General features: G+C 38.7%; 2 protein-coding genes across 3 annotated transcripts in view; one reads left to right on the plus strand and one right to left on the minus strand.

The window, feature by feature from the left end:
* ART3 (ADP-ribosyltransferase 3 (inactive)) overlaps window positions 1-11906 on the minus strand; it is a 141365-nt gene extending 129459 nt beyond the window's left edge. The window contains exon 1 of one of the 2 annotated variants that reach the window (XM_019467129.2): window positions 11771-11906. The gene's annotated coding sequence lies outside the window, so the exon portion shown is untranslated. Of the gene's footprint in view, window positions 1-893; window positions 926-11770 lie in introns of those variants that run through there. The other variant, XM_053901477.1, reaches the window with a different exon arrangement.
* Window positions 11907-15987: 4081 nt separating this feature from the next.
* Window positions 15988-21160, plus strand: CXCL9 (C-X-C motif chemokine ligand 9). The gene is made up of 4 exons (XM_019467194.2): window positions 15988-16120; window positions 18271-18397; window positions 19736-19820; window positions 20876-21160. Exons 1-4 carry the CDS (start codon window positions 16057-16059, stop codon window positions 20978-20980), a joined length of 381 nt encoding a protein of 126 aa, XP_019322739.1. The 5' UTR covers window positions 15988-16056; the 3' UTR covers window positions 20981-21160.
* Window positions 21161-24541: the final 3381 nt, after the last annotated feature.

Here is a 24541-nt window from a genome sequence, read left to right on the forward strand (position 1 = left end):
CATGTGTGTATACATACAGATACATACATGCATGTGTACATATACATACACACATATACATACATATACCTCAGAACTTTTGTCCAATGCTGTACTAAAATTTAATTGCTTATATTAAAAAATCATTAAACAACTACTAGATATATATTTCAGGTCACCAGACAATAATATGTCATTATTAGTTTCCCTGCTCACCCTCTTGCCTACTACCATTTACTCTCTACACAACAGCCAATGTAGTAGTTTTAAAACATAAATGAGATTATGGATACCCCTGGTTTCATCTTTCCAAAAGCATCCCATCACACTTTAAATGATACCCAAAATGTTTCCTTATAGTCTGTAAAGCTCTACATAACTCTTCCACCTCATTCCTACCATTCTCCCCTCAATGTTTCCATTCCAGCTATACAGCCTCTTATTGCTTCTCAAGCACAGCAAACACATTCCCATCATTTCCATAGTTTATTCCTTCACTTTATTCAGGTCCCTGCTCAAATATCACCTTCTCAGAAGCGGCTTTCTTCACCAATCTATTAAAAATAATATCACTTCTATCACTCTCAATCTCTTTACCCTCCTTTTTATAGCCATTATCACTATCTGTAAATATATTACATACTTTTTCATCTGTTTATTCCATATCCTCAAAAAGGTCTACGAGAGCAGAAACTACACCTGTCTTATTTACCACTGTATCATTGGTATCTACCGGTGTACCTGACACACAGTAATGCTCAATACTCACTGAATGAATGAATAAGTTACTGACATTTGCCATAGCTAGAATCCGTTGGAAATTGGTATTCACTCCAAGGACAGGACCACTTCCCAAAGACATTAGATAGTTCTTAAACCTTAGAAGAAAGTAAACTTAGAAATAAAGAGCTTACTAGTTTTGTTGAATCACCATATACCCACAGAAGAAATTATGACCTTCTCCCATTACAATATCCAGCATGTGCACTGGCAAACTGTTTACTAGACTATGAGAGTCCCGTGGGAAAAGAATTAAGGTTTTAAGCAGGGGCTTACAGGACTTTCAAAAATAAAAATGTTTCAAAACTAAGTTTAATGTTTTAATAGTAGCAACAGCTGTTCAGAGGAGGGGAAAGTCCCCTCCACCCCAAGTTTCATCCTGAAAGATGATTCTTTCAAAATAAAAAATAACTTGTGTTATTTTCACTTGAGATAGAGAAGAGCATGTTGTTTACATATTATGCAACATTTTCCCAGGACACTCAAATCTAATTAAAGCCAGAATAGCGTGGCTATCTCATTCTCTAGACTCAGATCCAAGAAATCCCCTTAGTTAACTGTAGAATGGGAAACGGGGAGAAAAGAAAAAGGACAGCTGAAAAAAGTTCAACATCAGTCTGAACCTGCAATGCTGTTATTCCCAGAGCAGATGATCTTGGGATGTGTCATTTTTAGGGCTCAGCAACTTCCCTAAAATTATAAGCAAAATATATAAACATACATGTATCCATAGTTTTTTACCAGTCTCAGTTCTACAACCTTCAAGTGGTTAAAATTCATAAGTCTGTCCTAATTCATCACAGACCTTCAACACACCACATCACTTTGTAGAGCATTCGCTTTAGACCATATGGATACTAATATATGTACTTCATATCTACGTAATCTTACATTCAAATACTGGAAATACTAGGCCAGTGTGGGGATTTAACAAACCTAAGCTCATCTCAGAGATCTGGGTCCTAAAGGAGACATTAATGGTTATTTCCCAAGTATTCCTAAAATTTACAAGACCATCTGACCTACTGCATTAATCATAATAGTAACACACACACACACACACACACACACACACACACACACACACACACTTTTTTTTTTTTTTTACCTCTAGAACCACTAAGGCACAAACTTGGCTCTGTTGTTAGAAATTAGAGACCTTTAATTATATGAGGTGAAAGGGAACTAAGCCTAGAATATTCTCAATGCAATCAAGTTCAACTTAATAAATAATTGCTATGCCCCTCCTAACTTCAAGATCCAATGGCACAAACAAGGACAATCAACACATGATGCCTGGCCATAAAATTATAATAATCTAGCTGAGGAAACAAAAAACATATGTAATTCAAATGCCGCCAACAACAAAAGATAAGCATACCAGTACTCAGATAAGTGGTATTTGTAAATAAAACTGATCAAAAAAGAAATCTAGCATGTTGGAAGTGACAAATGCGTTGGATACAGTTAGTAGAAATAGGTGTTAAATCAGAGAAACATGTAAATATAATGAAAGCTCTGTAGGGATATAAAACAAGGTAAAGTTTTAAAGATAAAATTAAAGAATGCTTATATTCTTGCAATCATGAGAATGAAATGAACAAAGGTCAAAGTTATAACTTGACAAAATGGAATGAATAAAGAGTAAAATCAGGACTAAACCATGAATGTGCCACTCACCATATGGTAATAGAACTTCTCATCTTGTCAATGATAGTAAACAAATTACACACATAGGGGTGTGTGGGTGGCTCAGTCAGTTAAGCCTCCAACTCTTGGTCTTGGCTCAAGTCATGATCTCACAATTTGTGAGACTGAACCCCACATGGGCTCTGCACTGATAGCACAGAGCCTGCCTGGGACTCTCTCTCTCCCTCTGCCCCTCCCCTGCATGCATGCACTCTCTCTAAATTAATTAAATTAAAAAAAAAAAAAAGAAAAAATTTCACACAACAATAAAGTCAACCATAGTAGGAGAATAATATACGATCTAGCTAGCTCCACCTTAAAAGCAGTTCTAGGGAGGAGCTTGGAAAGCTTCTGTGCAAGGAAGAGTTGCAAACTGAAATTGTCAAGACTTTATTTGAGCATACATCAATTCAAAATGGGCAGCACCAAACGAAAGGTGGTTAGGAACACTCCACTGACAGGAGCTAGGGGAGAGATTTTTATAGAAAAGACATTGAAATGAATCAAGGAAATTATCCGATTGGCTATGACTTTAATAGGTGCCTTATTTGGGAAAGCCTACTTGTCTATCTGTGATTGGTTGTTCCTAAGTTTTATTTTCTCAGATTCAAGTGTATTGACTACAGCTTAGATTTTGGTTTGCTTGCGTAGGCTTCCAAGCAACCTCAATCTAACAGCCTCCTTATTTATTTCAACAGTTCATAAAGAAATCTTCAATTATAGTTATAAAGAATTATACTAAGCATACTGCTCATGAATTTAGATCTTGTAGAGCAGTTGTATCTCCTGATGATGGGTTATCAATACAAATAAATGAAATGTGTGTGGACACATGTTGTCTCATCTATTCTTGTCAACGCTCCATGATTACTCACAAGGAATGCTAATGGGAATAGGGCAAATGATTCAACATTACAAATGCTGGAAATAAGTGTAAAGGATTCAGGAAAGGAATAGATGACCTAGAGCCGTGGTATAGTCAAGGAAGATTTGACAAAGTAAGCAGAATTTGTAGTTGTCTGCTCAAAGTAATCTAAGTGAAACTTAACTAAGGAGCATTCAGAGAAGTTCAGCTTAGCCAGGGGGCAAGAATCACAGAATCAGCATTGTAGACATACACTGTCTATGTACACATACAGACTTCTATAAATAAACATACCTATGGCACTAACGTATTATTTAGCTTGTATAGTATTATTTAGCTATTTAGAGAAAGACCGGATTGAGGAAAAACAAATACTAGAAACATTAAAATCTCAAGTCACAGACTTGAGACTCTATTTTAAAAAGCATATTCTGTATTTTTTTGGAATAAGCAAAAACTAAATTGGAATTATACATTTTTAGGGAACAAATGTAACTAATAATATGTCTACATCTGGCTAAATAACTCAAAATAAAAACTTACAATCAGCGCACCTGGGTGGCTCAGTCAGTTAAGTGTCCGACTTCAGCTCAGGTCCTAATCTTAAGGTTCATGAGTTCAAGCCTCACATCGGGCTCTGCACTGACAGTGTGGAGCCTGAATGGGATTCTCTCTTTCTCCCTCTCTCTCTCTGCCCCTCCCTCACCTGTGCATGTGTGTGCTCGGTCTCTCTTTCAAAATAAACTTAAAAAAAAAAAAAAAAACTTACTATCAAACTAAGAACAAAGGATTTTCAACAATGACATACAAGAAACCACAAAACCTAGTAACAAATACCACAAAACCAAAGAAAAAAGTAAAATAGAACATATACACCATGATGGACCTCATGAGTTAAGAATGTTAGAGCACAACTTCAGCTGGGAGCACTACCACCATTCCTACCAGAAGCACATTGTATCTTGCAGTAAGTGGCAAGTTTGGTTTGAAAATACACATTCAATTCTATAATCTGAAAAACAGTAGCAACTACTATTTTTGTAATTAAAAATTATTTTAAAAAAACGTATACAATCTTCATGGCTGACAGAGGTTCTAAGAAAAGAAAAAGAAAAAGAAAAAGAAAAAGATTTGGAATAAACTTTGTTGTTAATGCGATATATTAACATTTGTTTGCTGTAAACACTAATAGGCACTTTTGGTTTCAAAAGAAGTATATGTTTTATTTTAAATTCAAGTTTGATTTTTCTGGTACCAGAGTACAATACAAAAGGGGCTTTTAGTTCCCAAAAGCTAGCTTTTGTTGCTATTTCCTGTATTTCACAATTTGCAGGTCCTCTGAATGGTAGAAAATGAGCACATTTTCAAAACAACACCATTTAATTCTGAGTTGAGTACCAGTTAGTGGTAAGATTTGAAGGGGATGGTTATTAGGTTGTGAACATACATGTATAGATAAAGGAAAAACTTTTACTTAAGGTATGAATTAAATATATATTGCAAAGACAGATGTAATTTCCTCATTTTGAGAGAAAATACACAAAGGTAATTTTCGGAATTCAACTTTGATTCAGGTTTCACAGATAACTTCCTGAAATTTACTCCAAATAAGTTTTATCCTATCACACAAGAGCAAGCTTTGTGTGTCATTCTACTTCTCTTGACCTATATTTATACAGGTATGTCAAGTCACTGGCTGACCACAATTGAATGGAAACTTCAGTAACCACACACAAGAAATATCTACTTTGCACAAATATTTGGGAAAGTTACCAATGGATAGTTCCAGCAGTCAACAAGCAAAATCAACAACCCCTGAAGAGTGAGAGGATCAGATTCCCAGAGTTAGCACAATACTCAATGTCTAGTTTTTAACAAAAAATCACAAAGCATACAATAAACAAGAAAGTATGGCCCAATCAAAAGAAAGAACTGACAAAAAATCATTCCTGAGGAAGCCCAGACATTCAGTGGACTTACTAGATAAATATATTAAGTCAACTGCATTAAGTATCCTCAAAGAGCTAAAGGAACCCATGTACAAAGAATAAGAGGAAACTGGGAAAATGTGTGAATAAAATGAGAACATCGATAAAGAGACACAAATTATAAAAAGGAACCAAATAGAAATTCTGGAGCAGGTAAGTAAAAAACTGAAATGAAAAATTCACTAGAGGGATTCACCAGCAGCTGTGAGTCAGCTAAAGAATCAGCAATTTGAAAACAGGACAACTAAAAATACTGAGTCTGAAAAGCAGAAAGGAAAAAAAAAAAGTGGAGCCTAAGGGACCTAGAATAGCATCAAATGAACCAGTAGACTCATAATGCAAGGCCCAGAAAGAGAATAAAAAGGAGCAGAGAGAATATATGCATAAATGACAGAAAACTTCCCAAATCTGATGGACTACATGAATCCACACACCCAAGAATCTAAATGAACTCCAAGAAGGATAAACCCAAAGAGATCCACATGGTAGTCAAATGGTCAAAACAGAGACAGAGACTCCTGAAAGCATCAAGAGAGAAGGGACTCCTCTCATACAAGGGATCCTCAATAAGACTGACAGCCAATTTCTCACAAATGTTAGAGACCAGAAGGAATAGGATTACATATTTAAGTTGCTGGAAAAAGATCTGTCAACGAAGAATTCTAGATCTGGCAAAGCTACCCTTTAAGAATGAAGGAGAAATGAAGACAATTCAAGATAAACAGAAGCTAAGAGAGTTCATTACCATTGGATTTGCCCTACAAAAAAATGTTAAAGGGAGTCCTTCAGGCTAAAATGAAAGAACACTAGTCAGTAAACTGAAGCAGTATGAAGGAAGAGAAAAATGTATTTTGAGAGAAAGAACATGCAAGCATGAGTGGGGGAGGGGCAGAGAGGGGGAGAGAGAATCTCAAGCAGGCTCCACACTGTCAGTGCAGAGCCCAATGTGGGTAACTACGGAGTGAAGGAGGAGGAAGAGAAAAAGGAGAAGGAAGGATGAAGGCAGAAAAAAGTGGAGGAGGAGGAATAGGAGGAACTACAGCTACCTAGGCTATATTGCTGGAGAGAGAGCCCACAAGGTGAAGTGTTCAGGGGCCATTTAACCCCTGGGCTATACTGCTAGGGAAGGAGGCCACATGGAGGCAGTCCATGATGCTATTTTGGCCAACCCTCCAGATGTCTTCAGACCCAGCCACTACTACTTGATTGCAACTGGAGAAAAATCACTATTTAAAAAACTTTGGTGGGAAAATTAGATATTAATTTGGAGATCAAAAAACTTAAATCCATAATTCGGCTACTGTTGATAATGCTGCTATAAACATCGGGGTGCATGTACCCCTTCTAATCAGTATTTTTGTATCCTTTGGGTAAATATCTAGTAGTGCAATTGCTGGATTATAGGATAATTCTATTTTCAACTTTTTGAGGAACCTCCATACTGTTTTCCACAGTGGCTGCAGCAATTTACATTTTCACCAACAACGTAAGAGCGTTCTCCTTTCTCCACATCCTTGCCACATCAGTTTCCTGTGTTGTTAATTTTAGCCATTCTGATAGGTGTGAGGTGAGTATCTTTTCATGTGAGTATCTTTTCAATGTTGAGTATCTTTTCATGTGAATGCTAGCCACCTATATGTCTCCTTTTCAAAAATGTCTATTCATATCTTATTCCCATGTCTTAACTGGATTATTTGTTTTTTGGGTGTTGAGTTTGGTAAGTTCTTTATAGATTTTGGATACTAATCCTTTATCAGATACGTTATTTACAAATATCTTCTCCCATTCCAAAGGCTGCCTTTTAGTTTTATTGACAATAGCCAAATTATGGAAACAGCCCAAATGTCCATCAATTACTGAATGGACAAAGAACTTGTGGCATACACACATACACACATGCGATGAAAGATTACTCAACAATAAAAAAGAATGAAATATTGCCATTTGTAACAACATGGATGAAGCCTGAGTGTACTATGCTAAGTGAAATTAGTCAGAGAAAGACAAAAACCATATTATTTCACTCATATGTGGAATTTAAGAAACAAAACAGATAAACATGGTGGCAGGGGGAAGAGAGGCAAACCATAAAATAGACTCTTAACTACAGAGAACTGAGGGTTGCTGGAGGGGAAGTGGGCAGAGAGATGGGTTAAATGGATGATAGGTATTAAGGAGGGCACTGGTTGTAATGAGCACTGGGTATTACATGTAAAGGATCAATCACTGGGTTCTACTACTGAAACTAATACACTATATGCTAACTGGAATTTTTTTTAAGTGTATTTATGTATTTTGAGAGAGAGAACACACAAGCATGAGTGGGGGAGGGGCAGAGAGAGAGGGGGAGAGAGAATCTCAAGCAGGCTCCACACTGTCAGTGCAGAGCCCAATGTGGAGCTCAATCCCACAAACAATGACCTGAGCTGAAATCAAGAGTCAGACATTTAACAAGACACCCAGGCACCCCTACTTACTGGAATTTAAATAAAAACGTGACCATTAAAAAAAAAGAAACTTACATCTACTCTTTATACGATATCAGACAATAATTTACAGCTTGAAACCATCAACTATTGAATATCTATACACTACAGGGTATCTGGCTAGCCCAGTCAGCAGAGCATGTGACTCTGGATCTCAGAGTTGTGAATTCAAGCTCCATGCTGGGTATGAAGCCTACTTAAAAAAGAAAGGGGAAAAAATATATCTGAAGTGAACATAGGTCAGTATTATGTAAAAATGAAAAACTTCTCAACAGTTAACAGCAAAAACTTAAGATAAAAAGAAGGCAATGAGCCTAATAATATTAAATATAGATGGGGATATAGGGTCAATGAAACCCTCTTTCACTGCTGGTGGAAGCATAAACAGTACAAATTAAGTTGTATATACACACACTCTAAGAACCAGCAATTCCACTCCTAATAATACACTCAACAAACACATACATATATGCGCCAAAAAATATGCACAAGAACATTCATAACTGCAACATTCAGTTTAGCCCAAAATTGGGAAAAAATCAAAATGTCCATTAACTGAATATATACCTCGTGGTAAGTCATACAATAGAATATAACAGGGCAATTAAAGTGAATGAACACTCTTCCATACATGACACAGATGAATCTCACAAACGTTTAGTGATAGGGATGAGACTCTAAATAGGACATACACAGTACCATTTATATAGTTCAAAAATAGGCAAATTCATTGACGGTATAGCTTTAGGGAAGAAGAAAAGTATTGTCACGTCACTGAAATTTGGTGAAAATCCACTGAGCCACAATGCTGATACACTTTTCTATACATACACCTATTTCCCCCTGTCTATTGGTTATATTAATTAGCTGAGGCTGTCACACAAAATACCACAGACTGAGTGGCTTAAGCAACAAATTTATTTTTTCACAATTCTGGAGACTAGAATTCCAAGATCAAGGAGTGAACTCAGTTGGTTTCTTTGTGAGACCTCTCTCCTTGGCTTGTTGACAGCCCTCCTTTCCCTGTGTCCTCACATGGTCTTCTCTGTACATCGCTACATCCTTATGTTCTCATAAGGACATCAGTCATAATGGATTAGGGCCCACCTAATGACCTCATACCTCTTTAAAGTCTCTGTCCCCAAACACAGTCACATTCTGAAGTACTGGTGGTTAGAACTTCAACATACCATATTTTGAGTGGACAGAGAATTGCTTAGAACATGTGATACACTTCAATAAAAATTATGCAAGAAATGAAGGCAACAAAAAGGCAGATATCTTAACTAAAAATGGATTAAAGTTTCCTATAAAATATGCAAAGAATTGACATACATTTAGAAAGTCAATACTCTGACTCCACTTGACAAGGGATCTTGAAAAGGTAGCAGATTCAGGTATTAAGCCAACACAAACTAAAAGGTCAACAAGAAACTGAAATAAGCACTGATCTCAGGTGCCAAGTCTCACATATTAAACAAAATAAATACAAATGACAAAAGAATTGGGAAACCGGTACATGTATATATCGATGGGGGCATTACAAAATTAATCTACTCTTTCTGGCATGTAATCTGTTAAAATGTTATAGAAGATATAAAGATGTTTTAACCCTTGTCTCTATACTTCCCAAAAAGGAAAATATCCCAAGAAAGTAAAATCTTTCAAAAACTATTAAGAGGTATTTTTTGAATTCTGAAATAGAAACAACTCCAATAGAAACAACTCCAGGGATGACAGAATAAACAGGCTACAAATAGAAAAAACATTTTTAAAATATAAACTATGTAGATATAAGGAAATGTTAATGTAAAATAAGATTATTTAAAGATATTGCTTAATGACAAGGGTCAGATGTGGATATAAGCATAAACAGGGGTCTTTGTGAATCTCCTCACCTCACTCCTTTGTTTAAAACTCTTCAAGGTTTGCTCAGCACATAGAGATGTACAAGGCCCTTCATCGTCCGGTGGCTACTGTATTTCTAGCCTCCTTTCTCACCACTCCAATTTTATTATCACTGTACCCTTCATCCTACCAAGGTTCTTGCAGTTTCCAAATTTTGACATCCTTTTTCTCATGCCTCTTGCTCAAAATGCCTCCCCCACTCATCTTCTAGTAACAAATTCCAACCAACTCTCCCTTCCACACCGAATTCAACCAGAGCTGTGACCTTCTCTGCACCTCCAATAATTGAGTACAGTCCTTTATCATACCACTTCCAATACAGGACTCGCTACACTTTCTCCCCACAAAACTGTGAGCTCTTTGAGGGCAGATTTTTGTTCCTATTTGTGTCCTAAAAGTATAGAATAACAGCTTGATAAATGACATTAATGAATGATAAAGAGTAAATGAAGAATACGAATTTTTCTTGTAATTTTACCGAAACAATGTGAATGTAAGTCACTTTAAATAAATATTGATTTTTAAACAAAAATATTTTCTCGCTCTTCAGGATAATTTTTCTTCAATCAGGCGGCAGCTTAAAACTTATGGTAACAGGTCGTCAGACTACCACAGAGCAAAAATGTATTACTGCCAGAATTTAGCCACAGCTGTCCTTTAAATGATGTCCTAACATTCCCTCTCAGAATAGTTAATAGATTTAATCCAATCCTCTAGCTTTACCTAAAAAATATAAACCAGGAGGCCAGGTATCAAGATCAGTAAAGGTAAAACTTGTTCCCTTCTGTTATCTGAGAAGTGGACAGGACTTGAACCCCCCCCCCCCCCCCACACACACACACAACTATTATTTGCCTGCAGACACCTTACCATACAAGAATATTGTGGAAGGAAGAAATGACTCCCTGCATGGGGGGAAAAAAAGAGGAAAAAAGAAAAAATCAGAATGCTAAGTAGGGGCTTCTGAGACTTTCAAGAAATAAACCCTTTTCAAGTCAGCGTCCTTTAAAACTAGCAATACCTACTGAGAGAAGGGGAAGTCCACCCTGCAAAAATTCAAACAGGCCTGGGGATTTCATTATGAAAAGAAACTTCCCCTTTCACAAGCAAAAAGGAAGACTTATTGTCACTGTGACAGACTCTAAAACTATGTCCATAATTAAACAGACCACACAGATTCCATAATCAAAAAGAGAAAGGCGGAAGTCCGGACACGCACATGAAAACAAAACCCTGCCTCTGCAAAATCCTGCCACACACACGAAAACAAAATCCTGCAATCCTGCTCTTGAAGGTTACCCGAGCATTTGGTTCCTTGGGGGTCGGGGATTTTTGGGGGGCAAAACAGGTTAAAACCACGTCCAAAGGGAAAGTGGAATTATCTGTTGATTTCAACTGCGCTGATAATCCTTGGCTCTTTTCCCAGGACTGTGAGAACTGCCTGCAATATCCTCTTGCTGAGTTTCTGTTTCTCCTAAAAGCCCTCTCTAGCCATAAACAGCGCTTCGATGGGATTTTCCCTGTCCTTCTGCCCAGGCAGAAAAGTGGGGTTTTTTCTCAAAGCTTTCAAGGCACTTTCGGAAAGGCTTCTTTGGAAACAAGCGACAGCACAGGCCTGGGCTGAGGGCAACAGCGTCAGCCTTCATTTCCACGGGCCACCCCTACCCCTAGGTGCTTGGTGGGGAACAGTCCCACCCCTCAGCGGGGCCTCCACACGAGCCCTCCCATCCGGCTTGTTTGCGGCGTAAATTAGCCCCTTCTGTGTAATATAAACAAGGCTGGCCTTCCGCGGCTCCTGATCCTAGGACCCCCTTTCTCTTGTCCAAAACGCCTTGTCCCTGTCACTACAAACCATGGTCGGAGGACCCTCCCAAGCCTCACCTGGCCGCCTCAGCCCCGATAACCAAGCCCTTTGGAGGCCATTGGTCCCTCCAGCGTCAACCCAAGCCTCGTGTGGAAACTGCAAAACAGGCCCCGCTCCTGGCGTCCCCCAAGGAAACGTGGCCTCCGGGGTCGGGGGGCTGTGGGCCAGATACGGGGCAGAGAGGAGAACTCCCAAGGAGCTCAGCCACTACCTTTCTCTCGATGCGTTCCTCCAGCCACCTCAGCACGGGCACCACAGGCGGGAGCGAGCTGCGCCTGTAGCCTCTCCACTGAAAGTTCTGGAAGCGGGCTGGCTGGGCATGCGCAGTGCTCGCACCACAGCCTCTAGGGAGGTCACCTGGTCTGGCCTCCCTCCCGCCTCCCCCCTCTCAACTTCCGCGAAACAAGACAGTGCCACGCACGCACGCACGCGCAGTGTCGAGACAGGCCGGGAGCCTTCGTTCACTCTTGTATTCCCTCTGTCCTGCGCGCCAGGTACGGTGGTGGGACGTAGATGTTCGAAAGCCTTCCTCGTTCCTGTGGCGGAAGGAGATTGGACTATAGGATTTCTGGTGAAGGTGACATTGCCTTCAATGTCAGCACTCGGTGGTGTGAGATTATCTGTAAGAACCCTGAACAAGTCTGGGGGTCAGTGAAATCTTCCCAGAGTTAATGCCATCCTGGATATCTAAGGTAAGGTTACTACTACTAGGCTAGCAAGGCAGCGCAGGCGCAGCATTCCAGGCAGGGAGGCCACGAGCAAAAACAGCGCGATGGGTAAGAGGCATGGTCCCTTTGAAGAATGGAGGGAAGAAAGGGTGTGGGAGCAGAGTCCTGCAGGCAGAGTCTGGAAAGGTGGGCAAGGGCCGACCATGCTGGACCTTAGTGTTTATCCTAAGAAATTTTTGTCTCCTTTTTCTTTGCTAGAAAGAATGATCTCTAGCTTTGTGGTACTTTGCGGTTGACAATGAATTGTTGCCATTAACTTTAACGACCTGTGAGGTCAGTAATAGTTTTATCAGCACAGGGAGCAGAAGCTTGCAGAAGTTAAGTATTTTGCAGTCATTAAGTAGCAAAGCTGGGACTTAAACTCAGCTCTGCGCTATGCACGGTCAGTCATTACCAGAATTAAGCATTACCGAGTGAATAAGCTGTATCAAAGGTCACCACAAGTTTTCTTTGAAAAGAGTTCTGCATTAAAAGTCATCAAAAAATCGGTCAAAAAATGCACACCATGTTACAGAAAATCCTAATATATGTTCCCCATTATTCTACAGCATGCATTCGCATTGGGGATGGGATGGGGAAGGAGATTACCCTCAAGGGAACAAAAATTGGTCCTTGGGGAACTGAAAAAATTTTAGATGTTACACATATTAGTGGCCCAGCCAATTTAATCCTACCCAACAAAATCTTATTTTTTAATATCTAATTTTTCTCTTTAAGAAGAAATTTAATTACGATTTGGGTTCGTTTTAATTTAATCTCAGGAGAGGCAATAACAAAAAAAAAAAAAAAAAGTTAGATGTTGTGAGCCCAAATATCCATCAATTGATGAATGGATGAAGACAGGTATAGACAACGAAATATTATTTGGCCATAAAAAAATGAAATCTTGCCATTTGCAATAACACAGATGGAGCCAGAGAGTATTATGCTAAGTGAAATAAGTCAGAGAAAATACCATATGATTTCACTCATATGTGGAATTTAAACAACAAAACAAATGAGCAACGGGGAAAAAAAACAGAGAGGCAAATCAAGAAATAGACTCTTAACTATGGAGACCAAACTGATGGTTACCAGAAGGAAGGTGAGTGAGGGATGGGTTGAATAGGTGCTGGGGATTAAGGAGTGCACTTGTGATGAGCACCAGGTGTATGGAATTGTTGACACTATGTTGTACACCTGAAACTAATATTACACTATATGTTACTGGGCCTTAAAATAAAACTTTAGGGGCACCTGGTTGGCTCAGTCGGTTAAGTGTCCGACTTCAGCTCAGGTCATTATTTCACAGTTGGTGAGTTCAAGCCCCACATCGGGCTCTATGCTAACAGCTCAGAGCCTGGAGCTTGCTTCTGTTTCTCTGTCTAGCTCTCTCTCTGCCCCTCTCCTGCTTGTGTTCTCTCTCAAAAATAAATAAACATTAAAAAAATAAAACTTTAAAAAAAAAGAACTGTTTTTTTGCAGTAATGGAACCTCCAAATTTTAGTGGATCAACCAAAATAAAGATCACATTTCCTAACTTCCTGTGCAGCTAGGTGTGACCACATGAATAAGCTCTGACCCATGGAAAGTGATGAGTAAAACTTCCAGATAGGTCTGAAAATGAGAAACATGCCCTTTTTCTGCCATACCACCATCCTGTCCCTGGAAAGTAGACATGATGGCAAGCCCCTTTGAGCCATATACCTAGACGTGAACATATACCTAGACATATACTGGGGACATGAACCTAGAGATGATAATAAAGCAAATGATAGAAGGAGCCTAAGTTGGGGCACCTGGGTGGCTCAGTCAGTTAAGCGTCCAACTTTGGCTCAGGTCATGATCTCGCAGTTCGTGAGTTCAAGCCCCACATGGGGCTCTGTGCTGACAGCTCAGAAGCTGAAGCCTGCTTTGGATTCTGTGTCTCCCTCTCTCTGCTCCTCCCCTGCTCATGCTTACTCTCTCTCTCTCTCTCTCTCTCTCAGAAATAAAGAAACATTAAAAAAATTAAAAAAAGAAAAAAAAAAGGAGCCTGAGAGACTTAATGCAGCAGAACCACCATACAAGCCCTAGTCCACCTGCCTCTGTCAGGGAGAAATACACTTCTGTATTAGTCACTATCAATTTGGGTCTCCATTATATGCAACTAATCCCTTGTTCCTTTTTAAATTTATTATTATGGTTAAAAAAAGCATAACATCAAATCTACCATTTTAATCATTACTAAGTGTACAGTTCAGTAGTCTTTAGTTATATTCACATTGTTGTACAACTGATCTCTAGAAGTTTTTAATCTTATAACCCCGAAACTCTTTCCCCACTAAAGACTAATTTCACCTCACCCTTTCCCCCAGCCCTTTGCAGCCACCTTCCCACTCTCTGTTTCTAAGATTTGACTTTAGATATTTCATATGAATATTGTCCTTTTGTGACTGGCTTATTTCACTTAGCATAATACCAAGGATCATCCATGTTGTAGCATGTGACAAGATTTCCTTTTTTAAGACAACATAATTATGTATATATACTACATTTTCTTTATCCATTCAACTGTAAACAGACATTTGGGTTGCTGTGCCTCTTGGGTATTGTAAATAATGCTAAGATGAACATGGGTGTGCAAATATCTCTTTGAGAGCCTGCTATGGATTCTTTTGGACATATTCCCAGAAGTGGGATTGCTGGATCAAATGGTAATTCCATTTTCCATTTTTTAAGAAACCTCCATATTTTTTTCTGTAATGGCTACACCATTTTATATTCCTACCAACTGTGTACAGGAGTTCCAACTTCTCTACATCCTTTCCAGCACTTGTTATTTTCTGGTTTTTGATAGTGGCATCCTGATGAGTTTGAGGTGATATTTCACTGTGGTTTTGATTTGCATTTCCCTAACAATTAGTGATGTTGAGCATCTTTTTATGTGCTTGGGCCTTTTGTATATTTTCTTTACAGAAATGTCTATTCAAGTCTTTGCCTGCTTTTTAAACCAGTTATTGGAGTTTTGTTGTTGTGTTATAGAAGTTCCTTATATATTTGGATCTTAACTCCTTATCAGATATGTCATTTGAATTCATTCCATTGGTTCCTTTTTTACTCTATTGTTTCCTTTGATTGTAAAAATTTCTAAGTTTGATGTAGTCCCATTTATCTTTTTTCAACTGGTCCCTATACTAACTAGTCTAACCATTTTAGAAAATAATAAACTGTAGCAGGAGTGATACAAAAAAAAAAAAAAAATGAGCTTGCCACAGTAGAAAATGACCTGGTCCCTAAGGATATTAAGATGCTGACTGTTTAAGATTTTTGGGTAGAAAATACAGAAAAAATAAATGTAGCCATACAGAAGGATATTTTATAAATAGTAAGAAAATTTGGAAAGTGTATTATTTATCTGGACTTTAGTATTTTCTGTCTGGAAGCACATCTGCAACCTTTGTTGTGTAATATTCATTATGTAACCTATTCTTCACCCAGGTGAGTAGCTGTGATTTTGCTAAAGGCTGCTGGTGATTCTGGTTTCATATCCTTATAATAAGCTACCCATTTATGTGAAATGGAAGTAAAACATGCAGAAATTCCCTTGGATATGAGAGTAGGGTTTCCCCCAGCACAATTAAGTTTGTGGTCAGTTTAGCTACATCAGCTAAAAATACCAGCCAATCAGAGTTTAGGAGAGAATTGGATTTTCCAAATAAATATGATTCCCAGGAGCGTGTTCTCTATAGAAATTCTCAGGCTTGAAATCCAATACAGAAGTGATTCAATAGAACTCCATTCTATCACTATGAAGAAAAGTGGTATTCCTCTCTTGTTGAGTATCATCTTCCTGACTCTGCTTGGCGGTCAAGGTAAGGGGTTCTGAGTTATATTAGGTTAGTAAAGTTAGAGATATAAATTGCTATTGAAGTCTCTTGATTTTCCCAATAGAGTTGATTACATGCATCAGATAGTGATATAAGTCATTCATGAAAGGTTCTAAGTGATGTAGTTGGTTGCCCAAAGTTGATTTTTTTTTCCTGAGAGAGAGAGGAGGGGGTGCAGGTGAGCAAGAGGCAGAGAGAGAGCACAAGAATCCCGTGAAGGGCAGAGAGAGGGAGAAAGAGAGAAGCAGGGCTCACACAAAGTGGGGCTCACACAAAGTGGGGCTCACCCAGAGCGGGGCTCGAACTCACGAACCATGAGATCATGACCTGAGTCAGAGACAGATGCTTAACCTACTGAGCTACCCAGGCATCCCTACAAAGTTGATTTCTAAGACCTGCTAAGTCAAACATTGATCTTCTCGGTCTGGATGTCTGAATTCCTGACATGCAGTAACTGTTGAGTAAATGCGTGTTGAATGGGGTGATAATGAGATCACAAGGTTTGTCCCCTAAATCATTTTTATAGCCCTTAATACTGTTTCTTGATAATATGTCTGTGGTTAACCAATTAAGTGTCCAATAATCAGGTCTCTAATCTGTTTACTAACTACCATTGGGCAAATTAATGAACTTTTCTAGACTTGAGTTTCCTCAGTTGTAAAATGGAGATTTATAGTCATGCTTTTACTACCTACCACTCGATGTGTGGCATATAGTAAGCACTGAGTAAATATATGTTGAATGAATGAAAGAATTAAGGAATGAAGATAGTGTATTTCAAAGGGTTTTTAAAGGTTTAAAGCACTATCAAAAAGCAAGGCAGTGGGGAGGATGAGGATGATGGTTGCAATTGGTTATTATAAGTATAGCTTTCTAAAACCAGCTCCATTCCCCTAATGTCAGTAATAAATGGCTTTAGGAGTTGCTTAAGAAATTGTGGTCCAAATAGCACACATGAATCAGGTGTGTGTCTGACCTGTGATAGGCATTTGTTAAATATTGCAAAAATCTCCAGGGGCGCCTGGGTGGCTCAGTTGGTTAAGTGTCCAACTTCAGGTCATGATCTCACAGTTCATGAGTCCAAGCCCCACATCAGGCTCTGGGCTGACAGCTCAAAGCCTGGAGCCTGCTTCAGATTCTGTGTCTCCCTTTCTCTCTCTGCCCATGCCCCGCTTACGTTCTGTCTCTCTGTCTCTCTCAAAAATAAACGTTAAAAAAATTTTTTTTTTTAATTTCCTTTCCTAAGGTTGTAAGATATGGTAGTTAAAAGCAATGCATTTGGACTCAAAAAAACCTAAACTGAAATACTGCTCCTGCCCCCAAAAGCTAAATTACTGTGTTCTTTACATAACTTCTTTGAACCTTAGCTTCTTTAGCTATAAAATGAGGATAATACCTCCTTCAGAGTTTGTGGAAATGATTAACAGTGTGGGTTCACAGCTTGGGAGCCTTTCTGGTGTGATCTAAAACGGGCCCCCTTAATCAGAGGGCAGGGAGAGATCAAAAAAGAGGCAGGCCACTCCAAGTTGGTAGGTTGCAGTTGTAATAATATCAAAGGGAACTTACATAGGAGGCTTGTCTTGAGTGCCCACCAACCCCTAAAAACTTATAAAGAGGCCCTAACTTGGCTTAGTCATGTATGCAATGCAGGTATTTTCAACATCACATCACCATCTCAAGGCTGTGTCCTTGGCTTGGAGAAGCCTCTGGGAGCCAGAAAAGCAAGAGGAACCCTTATTCCAAGGACAGGGGAGGGGAAGAGGAGTCTCCTGGGGCCCAGGTCCAGCTCATAGGTCAATTAGCAGTAACCTTTTTTCTTTCCCCAACAGACAGACACTAATGTGACAGTAATAATCATGACTCAGTCAAATGTATCATTTTGATGGATCACCTAAATTGAAACTTTGCCTTGGGGTGCCTGGGTATCTCAGTCTGTTGAGCATCTGACTCCTGGTTTCAGCTCAGGTCATGATCCTAGGGTCATGGGATGGAGCCCTGCATCAGGCTCCACTTGAGCGTACAGCCTGCTTAAGATTCTCTCCCTCTGTCCCTCACTCTAGCACATGCTCTAAATAAACAAATAAATAAATAGAGACATTGCCTTAAATCAATGTGCTCTACCTTCTTTCCCTTAGGAACCCTAATAATGAGGAATAGACGCTGTTTCTGCATCAACACCAGCCAAGGGACAATCCACCTAAAATCCTTAAAGGACCTTAAACAATTTGCCCCAAGCCCTTCTTGTGAGAAAACTGAAATCATGTAAGTAACAACTCATCCAAAACACATGTACCATATTGGCAGGAACATTAAATTTAGTGTGACTATTAGCCTCAGAACACTTGTTCAAATTCAGATGATTTCCCCTCCATAAATCTGAGCTACTTCTTTTTTTAGTTCTAAATAATAAGGAACTTCTGGTAGAGATTAGAACCAAGGATAATATATAATCAAGCATGTAGAAAATATTTAATGCAGATAACCCAAAAGAAGAAAATAAAAATCATTTATAATTCTACCACCAGTGATAAATGCTAGTCACTCCTTGCCCTTGTCTTCCAAATTTCCCTTATTTGTGTTTGTGTGCATATATAGTTGCCACATATATATACATATACATACACAAAAATAAAATCATACAGTACATACTCTTATAGACTGCCTTTTTATTAACACCATATCATGAACATTTCCTCATGTCGGTAAATCTTCTATAATACCATTTTTTCTGATGTCATTGTTAATGGCCAAATTATATTCCATCCTATGGATGTACCATAATTTATATGAGCAATGCTTAAATGTAGATTATTTCCAATATTTTGCTATTGAAATCAAACTGTTACTGTGGCAGTATTGTGTCTTTAGTTCTTTCCTATTAATAATAACTTTTCATGGGGTGTTATATGGAAGTGTTGAATCACGATATTGCACACCTGAAACTAATAGTACACTGTTAATTGGAATTTAAATAAAAACTCAATAATAACATTTCTAAAGATTAGAATCGCTAGTTTCAGTCTTTGGAAACCTAAATCAAGGCTGATCTATAGAACAGGTATTCGTATCCTCAGATTATACAGAGAAATTAAAGAAAAAAATTTTTAATTGTTCCTGGAGAGTCTGCTGTGAGTAATTTAAAAAATTCAACCAGTCCGTTAATTGTGTTTCAGAAAAATATTTTATGTTTTAGGGAGTTTCATTAGAAAATTTAGCATAACGCATGTTGATTTTCACAGTTTCTACAAAAAAAAAAAAAGTAGCTATATTGACAGCTTTTCTATTTTGCTTCTTCACTTAAACATAAATAACTATTTCCAACAGAGCAGCACTAATATTGTCGTTACATATAAGTTTAAGTTTCTCTTATTGCATATTTCAGTTGGATTTTTTTAATTTAGGGCTGTGTGCTATCCTAGAAATTTGCCTAAGTCCCCTCACTCACTAAGAAAACGAATAGGCAGGAAGGAAGACTGGAAGTCTCAGATGCTTATTGTGATAACACAAATACATTTTAATTGGGGGACTTCATTCTGAGAGTAAGATGAGGAATTTAAATTATTGGAAGTAAAATAAATCTTGTTGCTATTTCCTTGGCAGTGTGACAATGAAGAATGGGGATCAAACGTGTCTAAACCCAGATTCAGCAGATGTGAAAGAATTGATTAAAGAGTGGGAGAAACAGGTTAGTGACTAGGAGGAACAAAGTTTTCTTTCTTTCAGAAATTAACTTTTAAAGACAAAGAATTTATGTGGTTCCTTTAAGGATATGTTTTTCATTTATGTTATTGCGCTTCTATCTTGTTCCTAGAATAATGTCATCACTGTAAGGTATAATTGTATTTTTGCATGTAGTATCACTTGTCTGTCTCCCCCACTAGAAGTACATGTGTATTGAATTGAAAGGTAGACACTGAGGATGGAAAGGTAATAAAGTATAAGCCCTCCCTGATGTAGCAAATGCACTAACAGTTATAGCACAATGTGAGAAATATAAAATAAAGATATGTACAAGAGTCTTGAAGATTATAGAAGGGGTAATTAATTTTGCCAGAAGGAGGGGCAGGGAGAAAGTGTTAAGGAAGACTTTTCATATGACTGGGGTCTTGAAGAATAAGTAGTTCACCAAGAGAGTAAGGACAGCATGAAAAAGAAGCATAGACCATGAGAGAGCTTGCTGTATTCGGGGAGCCTCAAGTAATGTGGCTGGAGTTGTATGGAGGGAGTGAAAAGTAGAAAAGTAGACCAGGACAAAGTGGGAAGAATCCTGTGTAATGTGCTCAGGAGTTAAATTTGAAGAGGGCCACAGAATATGTAGCTGGGAACTTGGCTTCAGGAGTCTGACAGTCTGGTGGTTCTGCCACATACTAGCTATGCAACTTTGGGCAAGCCACCCTCTCTAGGCCTCCCTCTCCTCCTCTGTAAAAAGTGGATGATAATAGTACCAGCCTCAGAAGGTTGTAGTTTGGACAGGTGGGTTGTAAGCAGAATTAGAGTAAAGGCAGTAATAGGCCAAGAGAATAGACAAAAGAAGATCAGTTACAAGGCTGTGGCCTCCTGCTCAAAGTCAGTGATGTAAAGAGAAGCAAAAGGAGCCCCTCTGAGAGTGAAGCAACTTTAAACCAGGTTTGAAGACTTAAAAGCAAAACAAAACCACAGTCTGGAAAGTCCAAATATAATGTAAAGAAGGAAAAATGGTAAGATAAAGAAACATTACCCTTGTTTTCCTTCTCCTTACAGGTGAGCCAAAAGAAAAAGCAAAAGAAAGGGAAAAAAACTCAAAAAAGCAGGAAAATTTTTAAAGTTAAAAAATCTCAACATCCTCATCAAAAGAAGACCACATGAGCAACCACTTTACCAACCTTATGCCCAAAAGGTTTTCTTAATTATGATGAAATAATTCCAAAAGGAGATGGCATCTTAATCCATAAGCTTTTTATTTGACTGGAAATTTTCAAGCATTATTATGAAATTGTAATTAAAGCTAGAAAGTTGCTTTTGAAATCTAAACATTAAGAATTGTTACAGGCTATAGTTTGACTTTGTTCTTCCACCTCCAGCCAACTGAATTTCGTCATGTTAAGACCACGGTCTTAACACCCACATCTGGACAAATGTGCACAGAATCATATCCTGTACACAGTCACATCCCACACACAACAGCTGCTTAGAAGATCAGCCCTGCACTTCCCAGGCCACAAATTCCAGCCTCTAGAGAATATTCTGAGGCACATGTCAGCAAGCCCCAGCCTGTCAGCATGCTAATAAGCCTAGCAGTTTGGAATCGAGCCGGACCTCACCAAGCTGCCATGGCCATCTGCATCTGTATTTGAATCTGCCCACAGGCCTCACAGTGTATCTGACAGACCCATGCTGGTTGTTTCTGGGGGCCACAGCTGAAGAACACTAGCACTTGGCTTTCAGAACCTTCTGTCCAGCTTTTGAGGACATTAGACTCCATCATGCCTGCCCACGCTGATCTTATTGTTCACCTTTGCTTCAGTCAAGCCTGTTCCTCACCATTCTACCACAATTTAGTGCCTATCTCTGCTATAACGTCATGCCCTCATTTACCTGGGTCTACTCCTTTTCACTCTTATGCTAGCACTCCATAGGAATGCCTTCTTCTCCCCACTCATCCTCATTTGACCCAGTCTTTGGTTCAGTTTAATCCTGCCTCTTAACTAAAATCTTCTGGACACTTGGATTATTTTAAAACTCCAAGTTCACTTGTGTTCAATGCAATACAGGTGAACAATCAATTGTTTTCTGATTATTTTTTGCATGTTTATTTCTCAAACCAGATTGTCAGCCCCTTGAGGGCAGGGACCACAGTTCATTTCCTTGATTCTGTCACCATGCCTAGTATACTATGAACTAGGTTTTGAATAATTTTTTAATTACAAATTTTACAAGTAGGAGGGCAGCCAGACTGCCTCCTCAGGGCAGGATCTGGCTATATTGGCTGCTCCATAATGTTTAACCCCTGGTAACCTCTTCTACTCATTATCTTTACGCCATTGTCACTGCAGGAATAGGAGCTGATGCAACATTCTTGTTTCATGACAGGATGTTAACTTCACCTTTTGAACAAACAAAAATGCTTAGAACACCGGATATTCTGAACTATTTTCATAAAATAATACAGGATACTGAGTATCACAGAATCTTACAATAGGAAGGAGCTTTCCTGTCCAACTTTTACCCACCTCGTACAAAAATTCCTTTAATACTATTCCTGGGACAAGCCTCAGTTGTCTGTGTCTGACAAGAAAACCACCAAGTTCCTTTTGAAAACTCATTTTAGATAAATATAAATTTCATTCTCAGTTTAACCTATTTCAGAGTTTGTAAAGTATTGTGATTATCAATTGCCATCCCAGGTCTCATGAGAAAGGGGGAAGGATATGAAGAAACCAAGAGCTGGAGAGAGTAGCAAATCCTGTTAGTGGTGACATGGCTGGTGCCCAGTTAGCCTCAAAAGGGCTTGGAAACCCTCTTGAAGAAGAGGTTCAGTGAATTATGTAGGAAAGGACATCTTTGGCCAGAATTTAAACTTACACCTACTTTGCCAGATTCTGTCACTTCTTACACTGCAGGTGATTTTTAGTGTTGCCCAGCGATGATCGCACCCAAACATCATCATATCTAATTGTGAAACTCTTTAGCTCCTTCCATGAAACCCCTGAAAACTCTGAACATTTCATAATTTGAGAGTGTGACCCAGTTCCCACAGGTAAAGTGGACAGTGTGTAACAACCAGAGACAACATGTTTTGACTAAGTACCTATGACATATATATACGTGATAAGCATTCATCATTTATATATATATGTATACTCTCTAAGCAAATAATTATTAAGTTCAAAGCAGTTCTGGCATATATACCTTGTACTTTGAAATATTTTCTTTCTTTAAAGGCAAGGGCATCAATAAATAGACCGTTGATCAGAAAACAAATACTGATTGGGGCACCTGGGTGGCTCAGTTAAGCGTTTGACTCTTGGTTTCGGCTCAGGTTATGATCTCACAGTTCATAGGACAGCATGACAGCACAGAACCTGGTTCAGATTCTCTCTCTTCCTCTCTCTCTGCCCCTCCCCTGCTTTTGCGCGTGCTCGCTCTCTCTCTCTCAAAATAAGACCTGCATTTTAAAAAAATACTGATTTTTTTAATATCTTGGACATGCACCTCAATCATTACATGTTTAACAGTAATTATTAGATGTCCTTTTTCATTTGTTTCCATGTCAGATAGGCTATAGTTGAGATAAAGACATGGAAGCCCTTTATAGAGCTCTTTGGAGACAGAAGAAAAACTTCTATGGAAAATATGACAACAATGCCTTATAACAACATTGATTTTGAAGAGTTATGTAGAATGCAATTTATTTCCTAGTCCTGAAAGTTAATGCTATTCCAATGAGATATAAACCAGGAAACCAAAACTGTCCTAACCCTTTTCCATATCCTGAAAGTATATATATTGAAATATTATAAAGCCTCAAGTAGTTATGATGGAGCTCTAAACTTCTTTAAGGGTCCAGGAAACTTAGGCTGGAGGTATTATGCAGTGTGGACTAAGAAGGTTGAGAATGAACAACGAATATCAGCCTTGTACATTTGAAGTACACTTGAGAGGCCAGAAAGGTATGATGTTTGGGCAGGTAGCAGCTGCTGATGGTGGACATGACTACTCACAAGGGCCTTAACCTAAGAAACTACAGGATGCTGTGAAAAGAGCTAAGATTCTGGATTCTGAGATATCTTAGTTAAGATCAGAAGCCTACCACTAATTAGCTAGTGACCTCAGTTCAAATATACTGTTTAATCTCCCTATACACCAGTTCCCTTATTCAGGATTGTTGTGAGGAACTGGCCCAGCATATACCTGATGCATAGAAAGTACTCAATGTTAGTCCCAACCTTCCCTGACCACTTAGCTCTGCTGCACTTTCCTTGCAACAGAGGGTTCCACATCTCATACATGGAAAGATGTTCCCAGGACTAAAAAAATGTATTGGAAAAATGAGACCAAAAGCTCATTTGACAAGTTTTGTGTATCTACATTTTTTATACTCATTTTCCAGACCATCATTGTCCATTTCCTAGATGACAATAGCCTCCCTATTTTACCTCCTGTCTCTCTTAGTCAACTTTTCTCTTGCTTCCTTACTGTTCTGACAGCTAGAATGATCCTTGCAAAGCATAATTCATAGAATACCACCACTTTGCTCAAAATCCTGTAATTTAGAATTAAGTCAAACATACCAGGGTCTACAAAGCCCCATATGAGTTTAGGCTTTGTGTGCCTTTCTGACCATGCTCCCTCCATCCTTCCCGTTCAAATACTAGCTTCAGCCTCACCTTTTTGTCTCTCAAGCACACTGAGTTCATTTCCTTCTCA

This window comes from Panthera pardus, unplaced genomic scaffold, assembly GCF_024362965.1.
Source record: "Panthera pardus isolate Hobbes unplaced genomic scaffold, ASM2436296v1 HiC_scaffold_13, whole genome shotgun sequence".
In the NCBI taxonomy this organism is placed as follows: Eukaryota; Metazoa; Chordata; class Mammalia; order Carnivora; family Felidae; genus Panthera; species Panthera pardus.

What these genes read in the sequence shown, in the direction of transcription:
- CXCL9 (XM_019467194.2), top strand. Translation starts at nt 16,057, where the DNA reads ATGAAGAAAAGTGGTATTCCTCTCTTGTTGAGTATCATCTTCCTGACT. An exon ending in TGTGAGAAAACTGAAATCAT is followed by an intron (nt 18,398 to 19,735) that starts GTAAGTAACAAC and finishes TTTCCTTGGCAG; the next exon opens with TGTGACAATGAAGAATGGGG. An exon ending in TTAAAGAGTGGGAGAAACAG is followed by an intron (nt 19,821 to 20,875) that starts GTTAGTGACTAG and finishes TTCTCCTTACAG; the next exon opens with GTGAGCCAAAAGAAAAAGCA.